The following is an 18,517-nucleotide window of genomic DNA, read 5'->3' as shown; positions in this document are numbered from 1 at the left end:
ATCATTTCTTTTAGATGTTTCAAACTGTTGTCATTGGGGGAAATGTTGTAGGTTGTGAGGACAACAACTTGGGTTCAAATCCAGCTCTCAGGGCCAACCAACCTCAGTAAACGTCAGCTTCGTTATCTTGTATTTGAGAATAACAGTCTCTTCACTCTAACTACCTTACTGGTGAAAACATCTTAAAAGCAAGAACACTAAAGGAGTGTGATTGCCACTAATAACAATAATAATTACTTCTAATCATAGTTGTTCTTGACATCACATTTTCTTTGTTGGTTTTCCATGCTCACATCCTCCTAAAGAAGATTAAAAGTTCTCTAGTTAAAGATATAAGGCAACTGGCCCTCCCTGGTGGCGCAGCGGGTTAAAGCACAGCACTAAGAAGCTAAAGCCACTTCCACATGAGTTTGATTCCCGCCTGCCCTGGAGGTGATCACATGGTGGGGCAGACCTCTCCTGGCCCGCCCGCTGCTCCCCTCAGCAGTATACTTCGTAGATCTGCCTGTTCTGCTCCCCACTCTGTCTCTGGTGAAGCCTCTCACTGCCCCTGAGCCTCTGGCCTGTACCCCAGTTCTGTATGTACAAATAAATAAATCTTTAAAAAAAAAAATAAAAGATATAAGGCAACCATGTAGAACCCTTAACCTTGACAAACAGATGACAATCACTACAGGATAATTCACCACACCTATGCAATGAATAGCAGATGCCACAAATTATAGATCTGAGTGGAGGTTTTTCTTCTAAAAGTTTTGTCAGTGTGAGCTATACTGATATGACTGAGATTGTTTATAAATGTTGGTATAAAGATAAGAATAATGATGAGAAACTAGCCTAGCTTTCTGTAGTGTTATTAGGTGCTACAAAACTCTAAACTTTGAGTATTTTCTTGTTAGAAAACCAAGTTATCAGCATAAACTTAGTTTTTGGTATCCTGGGTAATTTGCTTGTCTTCAGAAATGGATTGTTTCCCTCCTGAAGAGCATTTCTTAGAGGATAAGGCCTGAGCTAAGGTTTCTGGTAGGTGAGGCCTCACAATTCCCACGTCTTACCAGGTGCCACAGGGCATGTTGCACACACTTTCTATCTTTCACTTTCTTGTGCCCAGTGAGGAGGATTCTTCCTGAGGAGGATGAAATTCCTGAGCATAATTTACACTTTACTTTAATGGAAATCTAGTCACATAAAGGTAAAGTATGAATTACTTTTCTTTTTAAAAAGACACTTGGAAAAGAATTCCCTTAACTCAGGACTTTATCATGAAATCAAAAATTTTGGTTCAGTGGAACAATACAAGCAAATCATATGTCATTTGTCAGATAGTACACGTAAAAGTATAATTTTATACACACAATAGGTAACTAGTACTATTTGATTAAATGTATCAAATAGAGGACTTTAGGCTTAAAACAAGGAGCTGGAGAGAAGGATAAAACTGGAAAGTAAGGATCAGATTAGGGAGGACTTTGCATGAATTTCTCATTAGTTTTAATTTTACTTTTAGTATAGAGCTGCAAAAGGCTCTGGAATGAGACAAACTGATACGGGAAAAGCAGAGATTAAGAAAGTTGAATTTTGCATTTTGGTAAGATGGACTGGAGCAGGGAGAGGTAAATCACATGTAACTCACTCCTCAGACATGATTTTTCCCTTCTTCTTCCTCTTAAATAACTATGATGTTCCAACTCTTATAATAATATATGTGTGAAGAGATGAAATATTTCACACATTGAAATATTTCACTCATTCCCCCAACTGTCTTATAACAGATCTTTTTCAAAAGCCAATATAAAGCTCAGGTGCCCTCACTTGACATACTTTTAGAGAATCTTTATTTTAAATAAATGGCCAAAAGATAAACATTTTATGTGTTCATTTTAATAGCTATTAATTAAAATCCATTTCTGCATATATTTAGAGTATCATTTTATTATACTTGGTTTTTAATGATGATAAGTTATGTTACCAACTATAAAACTTTCCTTCTATCTCTTTGCTTAAGTTTCAAATCCTATATTTGAGCCTGTTTGCATTGAGTTGTTTTCTTTAATTTCCATCACAGATATCTGACTGACATGTGTGGAATGTACCAGGAGCCTTCATGCAGAGCCTGCTAAACTCTAAAAGCTTGTTTCTTTCTTCAGAGCTGTTGAGGCAAATTAATAAGGGTTCTTGGAGAAGTGGGTAATTTCTGAGTCTTGACAGACTGGCAAACAGATTCAGATTGATTGACCAGTTCTCACAAAATTTGCAATGCCTTCTTTTGAAAGGCAACGTGCCACCACAAGTGTTTGTCAATGTGGGGCCTAAAATTCAGAATAACATTTGGAAAGCAAATAAATATAAATGAGAGCAAAGTTTAAGGAGTATAGCTGCACTAGGGAAAAAGAAGGCAGACATAAAACGTCATTAAATCAAGAAGGAATCTTGATCATGAGGAATGGGAGTAGGATATCATCCACACTGGACAACCTCATTTTAATCCTTGAAGGCTGGTGTGTCTCAGATGAGTTCACCTGATTTGGGAAGTGATTTATTGCACTATCTAATGTAGAAGAATGGGATGGGAAACAGTGGGTTTGGTGATAAGAAAATGACAATGAGATACAAGCAACTATTCTGTTTATCTTTTGAAGAAAATCATAAACCTCGTGTCAGTGATGGAAAGATGAAGAGATTGTTTTGACTGTATCTAGTTAATTTGAGAAACAGCTTTCTATCATTGATATTGTGAAAATTAATGTATAGACACCCTACTAAAGGAGTGCATGTGGCTAGGGGAGCATTCCCAAGTTTGACTGTCAGGAAACTACAGGACCCAACAGGCCAGGCGTCTCCAGTAGGAAGCCATGTTACTTCTGAGCCCCAGATGAAGGCCCCTACTTAGCGAATGCCTCTCTAAAAGCTACAAAATGGAGTGCTGACTACTTACGGGGTGCTTATCCTTGAGATTACACTTTCCAAACTGCCTGCCATTGGTCTTTTCAAGTAAACCCATTTTGCGGGTGAGATACCTGGTTGCTTTTTGTTAGAGGTTGGCAGTGTTACTTAGCTAGAATTCCCATATATGGCAATTGGCCATATGAGTGTGATAGTGGTATTTGTACAACTATTAACTAAATTCACATCTTTCACTCCTACATGTCTGCTTTCTAAAGTTGAGACTGTAAGAAACATCAGCAAAAATATAGTCCATTGGGGTCTTTTAGTACTACACTTTATTTCAGTCTTTGAAAGGTCAGAAGTTGATATAATATGTTAGCTATCTGAAAAACATCCATTTATTTTAAATTTCAAGTTTATTTTTAAAACAGTATATAAGAAGCATTGATAGTAAAAAGAAATATACTAAATTTATTTAGCACTAAATCACTATCAATGAAGTTGAATTTAGCAAATGAATCATATGAATGCAGAGCATATAAAGTGATGTCTACGGTTGTCATCAGTAAATATTGGCTAGTTATATAAGTGATTGGCACCAGAGTTTTGGCAAGTAACAAAAGCTGGGCTGTGCAGATGAGTTCTTGTGAAGAAGAGACTTTTTACCTAATCTTCTAGAATACAATCTAACAAATAAACCTTTCCTATGTGAATATTTTGGTGTATACTTAAAAAGACATAGTTGTTTTGTAAATCTGCGATTTCTTTCTAGGACATTTCTAAAGTGATGAAGGCCCTTCTTGAGAATAATCAATATGGTTGTTTACTAGAAATTATTACATTTCTGTTTAAAACTGATTTTCTAATAAAGATTATCTACCTCTGAAGTATAAATTTATGACTGTTTCTTGATAATCTATATTTCTTCAACTATGTATTCATAGTTCATCATATTACACATGTGTTTTCAGGTTGAAAATAAACTGGAAGTCCAGTGAATTCTGAATGTAGATTTCATTCATAGATTTCTGTAAAGGGTATCTGGTCACTACAGGAGCAAAAGGTTCCCACTAGAAGAACAAGTCACTCCTGTGATGGACCAAGTGCCCTTGGTCCTGAGATGATCATCAAGCATAGGTCTTGGTGTTGCTGTATTTCATTTATTTTTTAAGTCTAAGTTCTGCCTATTTGCTTATCTTTTGAAGTAAAATAGAAATTGACTTGAAATAACATGAATGAATATCCACCTCTGTTTTTTGCAATGCTTTGTATTGGATAAAATTTAGTTATTTAAATATGTGTATTTGGCTGTATATCTTTTGTGAGTTACTTGCTGCATTTGAAACTGTGCTTGCAGTTTTTATGTAGCTATAGATATGACTTCTGAGAAATACATAGTATGATTATTTCTGACTAGATTGAAGGCTTACATTTGTATTGTGGTATAAATTAATTATAAATTCTGTTTTATTGTATTCAGTAGCATTGTTTTCATCAGGCAATTTATCACATGGGTGTATGTGAAATTTCTTCATTTATTAAATTTCAGATTATGTATTTCAAGCCAGGGCAAGACTTAAACATTTTTTCCATAAGTATAGCTTCAGGTAAACAAGCAATTTTAGCCCTGAAAATAGCTTCTGCTTCTGTCAACACGTTGTTTATTCTTTCTCTGAGATAAAAAGTTCAGTTTTCTGATATTTGTACCCAGATAAAGTCAGTAAACAAGATTAATATAGTGTGGAAAGGTTGTCAGCAGCCCTGGCAAAGGCAATAAGTCGCCTGTACATAGAACATACTGTAAACTGAATAAAAGTGTCAGGCCCACCATGAGATAATGTGATCATGAACCTCTAACAAAGCATGACATAGGCACAGTCGGCTTTTCTCAGAGCCACCGTGTAGCAAATGGATTACTGTCTTCCAGGGAGACCCACTGGAATAGCATGAAAACCTCATTTTGAGATGCACGCGGGCTGTGGGCCTGGAGTTGAGCCATTCACCTGTGGTGCTTAGACCATGGGGTGATTAATGCCACAGCCTCTGCACATTTGCAATATTTGCATTTTTGGGGATTTTGGAGTGATGCTGAGGTCCTTGGCACCCAGCTGATACAAGAGGAGATGCATTTTGGAAAGTGGTTAGTTCTTCAGAGATAGTTTTCTGTCTCTTGCCAGCTCCCCTTCTTCCCCACACCCTCCATTTTTGGGGTTCTGTACTTTAAGTGGAACTTCTGACATTAAAGATTAGAACAGCATGAGGTAAAACCTTTTGCTGTGCATTTATGTATGTTTAGTTGATAGTAATTGTAGGTTCAGTCCTGTTTGGTGTTTGTGTTGACAGCCTTCTTTCTATAAGATAGGAAAATTGTGAATTTTTTAATAGGAGGAATATATATAAAAAATACTGAACCTTTAGTTCTTTGTCAAATTCTTAATTTTACTTAGAAATAAAGGAACGTTTTCTCTTAGGCAAAATTATACTTTGTTTTATGTAAATAAACATAATTTCTAATCTGATCTACACAACAGACACTTCTTTGACTTGTTTTGTGTGTATGTAAATGCCTCCATGATAAAACATGTTGATATATTGAAGAATTTACTTCAAATATGTTTTTCCTTAGAAATATCTGCTTAACACTAATCTAAGAAATTTCACATATAACAAATATATGCAGTTTTACTATATTTGAACTGGGTCTGGTTCCTAGCTCAATTTTTTTTTCTTTATGAAAGTGTATTTAAAGTAGTCTTAAGTTCTAGCAGTGGAACTATACTAGACTGAAACAAGCAGAATATCCTTAACAAGATTTAAATTACATTTTTGGTCCTTGCGATTTTATCTTAGGTTTTGAGAATTGATGTTATCTGAGTATATGTCCTCAAATGGAATTTTTTCCTATTATTCACTATCTTTTTACAAACTCAAATATGATTTGATTTTGGCTTATAATTTCCTTGTAGGTGACCACACCAGGCCCGGTAAATAACAAGAGGATGGTTCACTTTTCTCCAGATTCTCATCACCATGAGTAAGTACTCATTTTTTTTATATAACCTTCTGGAATATTCTGCAGCGTTCTTTTTTCTTTGGGGGATGGGGACTGGGAATTGGTAGCTTTTGATAGTAAAGGTAGTTTAATTTGTACCTATCTAAGAAACAATATTTACCACTTGCTAAAACAACTTAATGAAATGCAAAGCAGAAATGTACAGTTTTCAAATGTAGAAATTGTTTTGTTTTTATTGTGCTAGAAGTTAAAATTCATCTATATATTATTTTAAAATAGTCATTTTCCGCTCCATGAAAGGAACATCAAGTCTCTACCTACTCTTTCATCCTTCTTCCCCTCCACCTCAATCTGGGTGCTAATTCCATTTCTAAATACATCTTTGATAGAAAGCCTAAATAAGGTCTATATTTTGGTTCAATACTTTATGGTCCCCATGAAGTTGGTTAAACTTGAGAAAGGCCATAAAGTATAAAGGTTCTTGAGTTATTGATTTTTTTTTTCCTGGAAAGTCATCATATTAGCATCCTGTAGGTCCTATTTTTTAAATGTGCCCTTAAAAATATAAGTAAATTAGGCCCTCCCTGGTGGCGCAGCGGGTTAAAGCACAGCACTGAGAAGCTAAAGCCACTTCCACATGAGTTCGATTCCCACCTGCCCCGGAGGTCACCACATGGCGTGGCAGACCTCTCCTGACCCGCCCGCTGCTCCCCTCAGCAGTGTACTTCATCAGTCTGCCTGTTCTGCTCCCTACTCTGTCTCTGGTGAAGCCTCTCACTGCCCCTGAGCCTCTGGCCTGTACCCCGGTTCTGTACGTACAAATAAATTTTAAAAAAATTTAAAAAAAGTAAATTATTCTTCAGAAATAGCTTAATGATATTAGTCTTCCATTTTAATGGCTGAGTTCATTCTTTTTTCAATTATCCTGTTAGACCTAACTTCCATCTTTTTTCCCTCTTAAACTGAAAAAAAAAAAAAAAGCAAAGAGTAGAACATTTATTAGCTCAAAATGACAATGAAAAGAGGCATATGCTTTTCTTCTTAATTGTCAAAACCTAAGTAGGTAGGTTTAGAACTGTCTTTAAACCAAAACTTGGATCTGGCAAAGACTGTGAATCCTCCCTACACAGTTGCCTCTCTCTCCCCTTGTGGGCTCATGCCAGCATGGCTCTGGACTTGGCAGTGAGCAGTTGTTGAGTGAACAAAGATATACAGTGTGGACTTAAAACAACAAATTGGAAAATGTCAGTTGCTTCTTAGGTTAGTAGATACCCTCATTGTGTTCTCTGTTCCACATCTCTTCCACACTAATCTCCCTGTAGTTTTAACTGATGAAATAAGATGCTCTGGAGGTGAACTCAGCTGGGAGATAGTCCCAGGTTATCCCAATGTGTGTGATTTTTACTGCTTAACACACCACTACAAGGGAAGTACCTGACTGCCTCACAGTCTGCCTGTGGCCCCTTCAGTTTCTCCACTGTCTCATGCTCACCCATTCTACCCTTTCCTGTTCTTTTACTTTATTAAAGTTGTGTTCTTGTAATATTAGATGATCTGTAAGGGTCTTTCCATCCATGCTCTCTCACCATTTCAGGACATGCTATACTTCTACTTGGGTAATTTCTGATTCTTTTATTCCCATATAAAAATTCCCCAGGTGGCCTCTTGTTAGTGGAGAGAGCTCCTTAGGATGTCATTAAACACCTTCCGCCATCTGCCTCCAGTTACCTTTTTGCCCTATCTGTGATCGCTCCCTCATAAACTGCAGGTCTAGCTATCTGTTCTCTCTGTTACATCCCTGGGCATAGCCCCTACTTCTCTGCACCCTGGCATTCTGCTCTCATGCCCTCCCTCCTACCCAGATGCTTCAAGATTCTTCCCATTGGTCAAGACTGACAAAACCCACCAATTTATGAGAATGCTGTAAATTCAAGTAACAGAATACAAAACTAACAATAGATGGAACCAAAGTAAGAGGTCAGAAGGAAGGTATTTTGGGGCTTATTTAGTAATTTAAAGTAATATCAAGAGCTATTATGTTTTGGCTTCTCTACTTTATCATTTGTACTGGTTTCTAGGGTTGTGGTAATTACGTACCACACAGTGGGTGACTTAAACAATAAAAACAGTGGCCTCATCAAGGGAAGACAGGCAAAGTCAAGATCTTGGGCAGATTCCTTCTTCTGGAAGCAAAGCTGTGAGGCATACCTCTCTCCTCACTTATGAGTTTTTCTGGCACTCTCTGCTGTCCCTTTGCTTTGCTGATTCACCCCAAGTGTGCCTTCATCTTCACATGGTGCTTCCCCCTTACTAAGAACACAGAGACAAACCTATAAAGGCATTTTATAAGGGTATACTGGACTAGAACTCACCCTCAAGGCCTCAAATATGATCAACTCCATAAGAACTGTATTTTGAAATAGGTATCTTCTGAGTTAGTGGAGCTTAGGACTTCAGCGTATCTCTTTAGGGGATGCATTTAACCATAACATTAGTCTAGCTTTATTATATGTCCTATAGATACCACCTCCTAGCTTCAAGATGGTCCCTATAAATCCATATAACATGTCAGTTTTTGAGCCAGGAAGGCGAGGATGGTACAGCAACAATCTTGAAAGAGCACATTCTTTTCAGAACCATTCACCCACCCCTTAATTCTGTAGGAAACCAGGTATCAAGCAAACCAGGTATTCAAGTCTTGTTTTATGACTTGAATCTAATGCATAGTTACCCTTAACAAAATGAGGATAAGAGGATGTTCTTGACTGTGTAGCAACTAACAGATGTGTCCTTCTCAAGCTTATTGCCATCTCCACACCCACTCTGCTCTCCATCTTTACACAGGGTGTGGAATACCTTTTCTGCCTCAGCCAAAGGAGACCACTTGAAAATCTCATTCAGTTACTTTGCCTCTCTCCAAATTTCATCCAGGACCTCTGAGTGGCTTGAAAATTTAATCAGATCTTGCTTTGGCTCCTTATAGTAGATGGCCTGTAAATTCAGAGTGTCTGCTATGCCATACAGATGTGGAGAGGCAGGCTCTGTCAACAAGAGCTCCTATTCAGGAAATAACACTTAATCTTCAGTGTGCCTCCACATGGGTCCACACAGATAGGCCGTTCTCCCGCTGCTGCTTGGAAGACCACCCTTGTTATTTATTTATACTCAAAGATTACAACTGATGGCAACAGATTTCCTTCCTTCCTTCCTTCCTCCCTTTCTTCCTTCTTCTGTACCTGCTGTCCTTCCTCCCTTCCTCCCTTTTTCTTTCCCTTCCTCCCTCCTTCCTTTCTCTTTTTCACTCATTGAGGTATAACTCACAAAATTGTAATATGTCTAAAGTGTACCATCTGACATTCATACACATTGTGAAAGAATGCTCACCATCCAGTTAATTAACACATCTGTTTTCTACTATTTACCTCCCCCCAGAATGCTTACGATCTATTCCTAACAACTTACAAGTGTACACTACAGTAGTATGAATTACAGTGGGCAGACCATTTATAAGATCCTCCGTCCTTGCTTGCTATAACTGAGTGGAGCCCATCTGTAGCCACTCACTCTTTCTCCCATTTTTCTATCTCCTGCTCTCTACCATTCTCCTGTTTTATGAGTTTGAGGTTTTTTTTTTAAATTTTATTTTAGATTCCATATATGAAAATAACATGCAATATTTTTCTTTCTCTGTCTTGTACCTTTCAGTTAGTATAATGACCTGTAGATTAATCCACATTGAGATGCATGTGCAATTACATTTTCTTTATCTGTTCCTCTGTCAAGAGGATGCTTAATTTGTTTCCACATCTCAGCTTTTGTGAATAATGCTACAGCAAATATGGGGGTGCAGATATCTTCAAGTTAGGGACTTCATTTTCATTGTCCATATATGCCAAAGTAAGATTACTCATCATACAGTAGGTCTAATCTTAAATTTTTAAAGAATCTTTCTACTGTTTCCCGCAGTAAGTACACCAGTTTTCAGTCCCTACAGTGCCAACGCTTCCTTTTTCTCCATTCCCTCACAGCATTTGTCATTGCTTGTCTTTGTGACAGCAGACATCCTAATAGGTATGAGGTACTATGCCATTGTGGTCTTGGTTTACATTTCCTTGAGGATGAGGAGCACCTTTTTATAAATCTGTTCACCATCTATATGACTTATTTGGAAAATATCTTCAGATCCTTTATTTTTTAACTGGGTTATTTGAATTTTGGTTATTGAGTTTTATGAGTTCACTATACATTTTGATATCAGCCCCTTATTAAGTGCATGGTTTGCAAATATTTTCATCCATCGATAGGATGTTTTCTCATTTTGTTAATGGTTTTCTTTGCTATGCAACAATTTTTTTTAGCTTGATGTAGTACCACTAGTTTATTTTCGCTTTTTTTGTTCTTGCATTGAGTATCAAAAATAATAATAATTGCCAAGGTTAGCATCAAGGAGTTTATCCCTTATTTATTTTTATTTTTTTTTTTCTGGGTGTCTAGGGCTTTCAGGTTTTACATTTAGATCTTTTATCTCAAGTTGATTTCTATGCATGGTGTAAGACAGGTGTCTAGTTTCACTGTTTTGCATGTGACCATACAGCTTTCCCAATACCATTTATAGAGGAGTCTAACCTTTCTCCACTGTAAGGTCTTTATTATTTTATCATAAATTATTGGACCATGTAGGCATGGGTTTATTTCTGTGCTCTCTATTCTTTTCCTTTATCAATGTTACTTGTTAGCTCCAATTATACTGTTTTGATTATTATAGCATTCTGATACCTGGACTAAATGTTTCAATGTTTGCACTAAACCTATGGATTACTTTGGGTTGTATGAACATCTTAACAATACTAATTCCTTCAATCCTAGATCATGATATAATTTCTATTTATTTGAGTCTTTTTTCATCTCTTTTATCAATGCTTTATACTTTTCCATATAGCAGTGTTTCACCTTCTTGATAAAAATTACCCCAAGTATTTTATTTCTTTGTGATGCACCAGAAAGATACTCTGGGGAAGGTATAATCAAAGCCTACTTGTATTAGTCATAGCTCCCATTAAGTCTAGCTACTATGCCACCTCTCCTTCCATGTAAGTTTCCATACTTGATTTCCCAACCTTCAGCTTCCTAGTTGTGAGACTTTCCTTCAAATGATATGGTAATTTGCGGACTGAAACACCTTCTTTTAGCAAATGTGTATTTTTATGCATCTCTGCAGCCCTGTCCTGTGCCTAGATATGCTTTACCTAGGTAGGGGAAATGAGAAGGGTGCTTGGTAAGCCTTATTCTATAAGTGCCTTGAGTACATATCATAGGACATCGCTATGTGGAATATTTAACAAGGAAGCAGTCTCCACACACAGATAAAGACATGTATGAACACATGGCATCCCAACTGATTTTCCAGGCTTGGCTCCTTTCTAGGGAGCTGCCTTACTCTGTAGTTTAAAAACTGACATTCTGCTCCATTTTCTGCCCTTCATTGTTCTAGGGGGAACCCACTATCTGAAAATCTTCTAATACTCCTCTAATAGAAGATGGTAAATGTGTAGGTTTATGACCACACACAGCCCACTACCCTTCTTCATTCAACCTGTTTGCTATTGTAAAGCCAGGCACATGGGCTTGTGCCCCACAGAATATGGCAGCACCTAATAGCATAATAGACAAGGCATTCATTCCCTCAGAATGTACAACAGTCTCCAAGGAGCAGAGTAACCAGTAGTTTTAAGGGCATCAAGATTCATCTTTCTTCTACATCCATGTTTTTCTCTGAAAATGATTAGCCCAGACTATGCTGCTGATTCTTGCTTTTCTTCCACTTTGGAGACAAGGACACCCTCCCTCTCCCTGATGCTGATCTTTGGCATAATGCCCTGTGTTCTGTTGTTGTTGTTGTTTTAATGAATTCATGGTTGATTTTAATTCCAGTGTCATAATTGGCACAGTTAGAGTCACAGTACTCAAAGTGATATTTAGTAGAGTCCAACATGTATTTTAAAGAGCAGTATAATGGTTTTTATAAAGGCTGTGTATGTAGTCATAAGATTTTTTAAAAACTGTGTGTGTATGTAATCCTTTGTGAATATTTAAATATATGTTGAAAAATTTTAGATGTATGCATAAAATGTGAAAAAGATAGTTTCATAGCTGTTTTAGCCCACATGCACTCAAAAATGGCTGACTGCTTATCTTGTGAAGAACACTTTCAGAAAACATAATAGAACACCTTACAAGTAATGTTTTAAACAAATAGTGGATTAGTTCACTGACTTACCCAGTTACGAGTAGTCAGGTCTGGGGATGCTGAGATGGTAGCTACACTGTATACTATACCTCTTTTAAGAAATCATTGGTGTATTCCCTTCCCCAAGTTCCCATCAGCAATTCTCTATACCTTCAGTATTTTTTTAAGGTTCTCATTTTCTGTTTGGTTATAATACATGCTACCTTGCTTTCTAAATATAGTTAAGACATACACATGCTTTAGTTTCATTAATGGGCTATGAATTTGCCAAACTTGGAAGCTTTGTCCATTTTTTCTCTAAGTTTCTCTCTGTATGCAGCACACATCATATCCTAGGCTCCTTGGTCAAGGATATCAAATTCTACTCCTGACTAGTGAGGAAAAGATACACTCCTTTCTGATACTGGCACAAGAGCACAAAATCCGTGTGCAGTAATTGTGGTTTTGGGTAATCCTGACTGCATCTGTCTCAGAGCTCTAATGACCCTGTAATAGAAATTAAATTATAAATACTTAGAAACTCCTAATTGGGTAGTAAGCAATAACTGCTAATTTTATTCAGTGAGTCCCAATTCCTCTAAGTCAATATTTAATTTGTTTGGAAGATCACTTCTCAAAACAGTGTGACATTGGGTTGCCTAAAATAGAGTTTCAACCTTAAAAATAGATTTTAATAAATGGAAGAAATATTTCACAGGTTCTAACACAATAACATTGAGGGATTCCGAAGTCATGTGCCTGTACGGTCTCATGGTTAACAAATTACAAGTGACTCTTCCAGAAAAATACAGCTATGGAGCTAGGATGGGAAAGCATGCTTTCAGAATTAATAGAACATCACCTGCATGCTGCTCGGTGTGGAGAAAGAAGCTTACCTCACTGAAAAGTCCCTGTTCCTCTATGAAAATAGTGGCGGTAGGTCAGTAAAAATGATATTTAAAATAATTTTAATTATAGAGAAATAACTGATAGAAATTTGTTACACAGCCTGTTTTGCTGTCTAGATGTCTGAACTTGGAGCCTTACGTCTTAGAGGGAAACTAATATGCCTTGCATAGGTATTGAAAAACCTTGCCGAGTGTCATAATGACGAAACTGCGATTACTTTAATAAAATAACAGATAAAATAACTGCTTTACCCACCATTTACTATCTAATAATTACTCCCTTGGAAAATCTGCTACTACATTTAAAGTCAATCACTAATGTGTGATAGATTTCTTTTAATAGGAAATTGTTAACCCAAATAAATTGAATGTTCATTGAAATTACTAACAGAGAGGTACACAAAAGTGACAAGACTTTTTCAATCTAACTAAAACAGAGAAATTAGTACTTATTTTCTGAGTGTATAAAAATAACATGCTGAGTTTTGAAGTTCACATGTTACTATTCTCTTGACCTCCTGGAAATACATATATTAAAATGTTAAAGATAAAATTAATAAGTTATTGCCTATATTTTAGTAGTCAAGGCATCAAGTGAGAGTTTTATTTACTCCGCTTGTATGTATATACAGCCCTTATATTGCCCCCCAATTTTTTCCTTTCTTTTTTTAATCACTTATTAAATGCTTGTTTTAAATTGAGTTGACATAGTTTATTAATTGATTTTTAAATTGGTATTTATAGCTTTCTTTAATTTCATTTTAAAATGCAGGATATTGACCTGAGAAATTGAATGTAAATGAAAACTTACTTTAAATGCACACCAGTAGCTACTTATAATCCTATGATGAATTCCTTTATAAAGCAAATATTCACCCTTTATTTTATCTTTTGTGTAAATATCGAGTTTGCTTAAAGCAAGATTTGCCTGGATTAAAGGTTATGTTCATTGGGAATACTTGCACGCTTTGAAATTTAGCAACTCTTGCTGCATAGTGAAAGTGGCTTTAACTTTAGGTTGAGATAAATAAGATACACTGGATCAATTGCTGCTCTGATTTACTATAATTCCCTTGGGTAAGTCTTTAGCTTACATATGTCTTAATTTTTACTTATAGAATAAGAATAATAGATTATATTTATATATGACTTTTTAATAAATTGTTTATGTAAAATACAGAATAATTATTAAACTAGCTAGCAAACATCTCAAAGCACTGAAGATATTTCTTTTCATAGTTTGGTGTATTTTATTTTATTTTTATATGCACCAGTCTCTTCAATGTTTTTTTTACTACTTCTCTTAAGCACTGCTATATCCCATTGTATAGACAATCATACTTTTCTAAAAGTCACACACACTGCACACAAACAAAACTCAAATAAAAAAATGTATTAAGCATTATTATGTCTTGGATAACACACTAAACTTGTTCTGAGTTCTTATAAATATTATCTGTAAGTACCAGTATCTCTACTGATATTTAGGAATAAATAGTTACTGCAGAAATTCACAGAATACCCAGGAATGATACCAGATGTCTTCACTCATAGCAGGAGCATAAGGGATCAAGGAAAAAAAAAAAAAAGCCATTGTAACAAAGTAAAAATGAAAAACAATGAACGACTATAAATCAGAGGCATTCTACAAGGGTGGAGAGGGGAACAGGATTAATACTGGGACAGGGAGAGCTCACAGGACTATGTTGATGGCACATGGGTGAATTGGAGGTGGGAAAACTACAGGGATGGACTGAGATGAGAAAATGCACAAAATGAAGAATGAGGTAAAATGTCAATATATATACATATATATATTAATTAAAAAAAAACATAAAATATACCATGGAGGAAGAAAAATTCTTTTAAATACCTGCTATGTGTCAGATTTTTAGTCTTGTGTAAGCCTCCCAACACATAAAAGAAGTTGAGTTTAATTTTATTTTACAGATGAGAATAAACCAAGACTTAGAAAATGAATGTGTTATAATCTGTCAGAGTTCACTTTGCTGGTAAACAGCAAAGCCTGTATCCAATCTAAATCTGATTCTAAAAACCATAATTAGGCAACAACACTAAACTGAACTTCTGGATTTACATTTGTCACTTAATAAAAGAAATTAAATTGAGAAGGGCCCCTGGAGCATTGCTTTAGAATCAACTTTTTGTTTCATAGAAAAACTAATGAATGAGGAGTATCATCACATCTTAGTCAAAGAACTTAACATCAGAGCTTCATTTCTGCATCAGGAACATAAGAATAACCTTGTGAGTTATTTGTAAGGGTAGGAGATAATATAAGTCATATATCTAACAAGAACTTGTTGTATAGAGGTACGCATTATTATTCATTGAAAAATAAGTCAGTAGTTACACAGTACATAATATACCATTATACATCATACACAATAATAGTAACAACAATAACATTGCATCATCCCTAAGATCGTGGGCTATTAGTGTTTTGGGTTTGCTTGTTTTTGCCACAATGTCTCAATTTCCTGGTCTGTTATGCTGACAATGAGTTTTTATGCAACCTACTACTACTAGATTTAGAAAATGCTAACTACCCTTATAAAGGAACCACCTGATAGGCCAGTATCTAAGGGGCAGCTGAAGCAGTATGGGGCAGGATTGGGGGGGGGGCAGGTTGGGCAGGGTAAGACTGCACCCCACTGTGCCATGACCAGTGTTGAACTTCCCCACTGGAATCCAGTTCCTTATAACTCTAGAAGGAAGGTTCAAGATTCCTTTAGCCTGAGGCTCCAGAATTCACATGAAGGGTTTTGTGTGAATTTTCTTGGGGGCCATGCCAAAGGATATAATATTCCTGAATTTTTACTGTTTGCTTTTTTTAACTCCAACAATCAAAAGGTCATAATTTGTTGTAATGATGCTATAATTAAGTTGTGGTAGTTGATAGCATTTTAGAGTTTATAACCAGAATTGATTCTTAAAATGAATACAGTCCCAGCAGTTTATGTTAACATAATTAAATGGAAATGTAATTCTGAGTTTGCTTATTAAATTGAAAATTACTGGGTTATAAGCACTCTTGCATTTCTGTCAAAATTGGTGTATGTCTACAAGTACATGAAACATCTATTAAAATAAAGCATATGTAAGCCTCTGTTGCTGGTGGCAAATACATTTCTTAAAGCTCTTGCAGATTGATGGTGTGAAAACATGTGCTTTCTGTAAGGCCTATGCTAACTGCTTTTCTCTTTCCTTCTACAGCCACTGGTTTAGCCCTGGGGCTAGGACAGAGCATGGCCAGGTAAGGAACTTCCTAGTGCTTTTTAAAGCACTAGGAAGTATGGGTCTCTTTCAAATATTAACTATTTCCTTTCCAGATCATAGATCCGCTTTAAGGAAAAGAATATAAAACTCAGCTTATTTAAAAAGGCATTAACTGCACCAATGCTTATTACCTGGAATAAAGGAATAATCCTTGGGATCAGTGTTCCGACTGCCTCCCTCTGCAGTCACCCCAACACCTCCAGGGAAAGACTCTGAAGTAATTTGCTTGTAGGACTTTATTTTTGTTCACAAAGTTGAGGCATCCAAAGAGGGCATATGCTTACAAATTGACTTGTATTAAATATAAGCAGAGCCAGCAAGAGATTATTTTTCTTTGTTACTTAGAAGCCGGTGATAGTTTCTTGCAACTGTGTCATTTCTAGATGAGTTTATTTTTATTTCCTTAGTATGTTTGACAGCACAATGACTAGTTGACTTAGTAAGAACCTGACATTCATTTCAGTAACTTTACACATAAGTAGTCTCTTTGTTCCTTGAATGTACTCTCTGCAGCATGCTTAGGTAAATAAGGGCTCCAATTTCTGATTAAGTTTTAAAGCATATGCATTTGGGTTTTCTATCCTTGCTAACTTTTTTTTCATTGGGTGTTGCAAAAGTTATTTTTTCAAGTGGGTCAAAAACATGTGTAAGAATTACTTTTAAATACATGAGAATGAAAAACATCAACTCCATAGGGATCATTTCTTAAAAGAGGGAGGCAGGGAGGCAGGTAAGCACGTAAGTAGGGAGAGAGAGAAAGAAGGTCATGGTTGGCAATGGTAATTGGGAAGATTACTGTGTTGGTGATGTTTTATTTTTTAGGCTTGGCAATATGTACAGAGGTGACTGCATTTACCATAGTTCTTTTTACTTATAAAAAGAAGATGCCAAGAACTTCACTATAAATTATGCCATGTTTCTTAATGCACAAGAGCCTTATTAAGGGAAAATAACTTGTGAGTTCAGTTACAGTGAATTTCTTAAAGTACCTTTGTCCATGAGAGCAATATGCCCCTTTAAAGATACAGCTCACATGAATAATAGAATATATACCACTATTTCTAGAGGTGTAGTAATTACCTAGGCTAAGTGACATCTGTGAAGTGTTGAACTTATTCATAGCACAAAAATTAGACTTTGTACTTTCTCAAGTGATTCCTATCTCTCTGTGTACATACATACATTAATATTCTGCTTCTACTAATATCCTGTATCAGGGTATAGATTAACCCAAAATACTACTTATTCCCTCCAGATTTCTTAATGGTCTACCCTTTTAAATCAGGGATGGATGACAGTGTAGCTGTTTGCTTCCACCCAAGCTTTCTTTCTGCAGTTAAAATTAAGTCAATAACTTAACTTTTAAGATTAAGTTAATAAGATATTTTAAAATTTAAATTGTTTTTAATCTTTCTGATCAATGTCTAAATCGGCGTTTACAAATTGATAGATATTTATGCTGACTGGTTAGCCTATATTTCAGATATTTATGTTGACTGATTAGCCTATTCACTGATAAATGCAGGTAACTCTTGTTCCTTACAGTACCTATGTTTAGAAAGTTGGCTTCAACACTAAATGATGAATGCTGAGACTTTGCTTTTGGGGAAGAAGGGAAGACACAGGGTTAAGTCCCTGTGAATCTGGTCACACAGTTCTCCACTCCTGATTCACACAGCTTTGTGTGCTATGTTCCTCTGACTAAAGGCATCTTATTCTATGTCATTGGTTCACTAATATTGAACTCAGGCCTGTGCTCCTCTAACTTGCACCTGAATGAAGCTTATCTACCACACATTTTCTCCACAAGATCTATTATAATCTTCTTGCACTTAGCTAAGATAACTAGACAGCACTTCAGAAGTGTGCTCTGAATCCTTTTTGAAAGCAATGAAATCACCAGCCAGAACACAAACATGCAAAAAATAGCACTACATAGACTAGAAACAGGCACTTGTTTACAGTCTAGGAACAAAAGCCAGCATCACATCCTAGAACAAGTGGTATAGGAGACTCAAATTTATACTATTCTGCAGATATCTGGGAATAAATGCAGAAATGCCAGAAGTTTGAAGTTTGGCATTACAGATAAATTTTAGCAAACTCATAAACCCACAGATACAGAATCTGTGAATAATGAAGATTAACTGCACATTTATGTATGTATACTAATACATGTACAGA

General features: G+C 36.1%; 1 protein-coding gene across 2 annotated transcripts in view; it reads left to right on the top strand.

Moving 5' to 3' along the window:
* GPATCH2 (G patch domain containing 2) overlaps positions 1-18,517 on the top strand; it is a 138,464-nt gene that overhangs the window by 87,714 nt on the left and 32,233 nt on the right. For both annotated transcript variants that reach the window (XM_012726990.1, XM_012726991.1), the window contains 2 exons: positions 5,853-5,920; positions 16,271-16,310. In XM_012726990.1, the coding sequence (XP_012582444.1) occupies positions 5,853-5,920; positions 16,271-16,310 (108 nt within the window). The remainder of the gene's footprint in view (positions 1-5,852; positions 5,921-16,270; positions 16,311-18,517) is intronic.

Source organism: Condylura cristata, unplaced genomic scaffold, assembly GCF_000260355.1.
Source record: "Condylura cristata isolate star-nosed mole 26May11 unplaced genomic scaffold, ConCri1.0 scaffold00018, whole genome shotgun sequence".
Taxonomy (NCBI): domain Eukaryota; kingdom Metazoa; phylum Chordata; class Mammalia; order Eulipotyphla; family Talpidae; genus Condylura; species Condylura cristata.
Note: the sequence above shows the minus strand (reverse complement) of the source record. Positions and strands in the feature narration are given on the sequence as shown.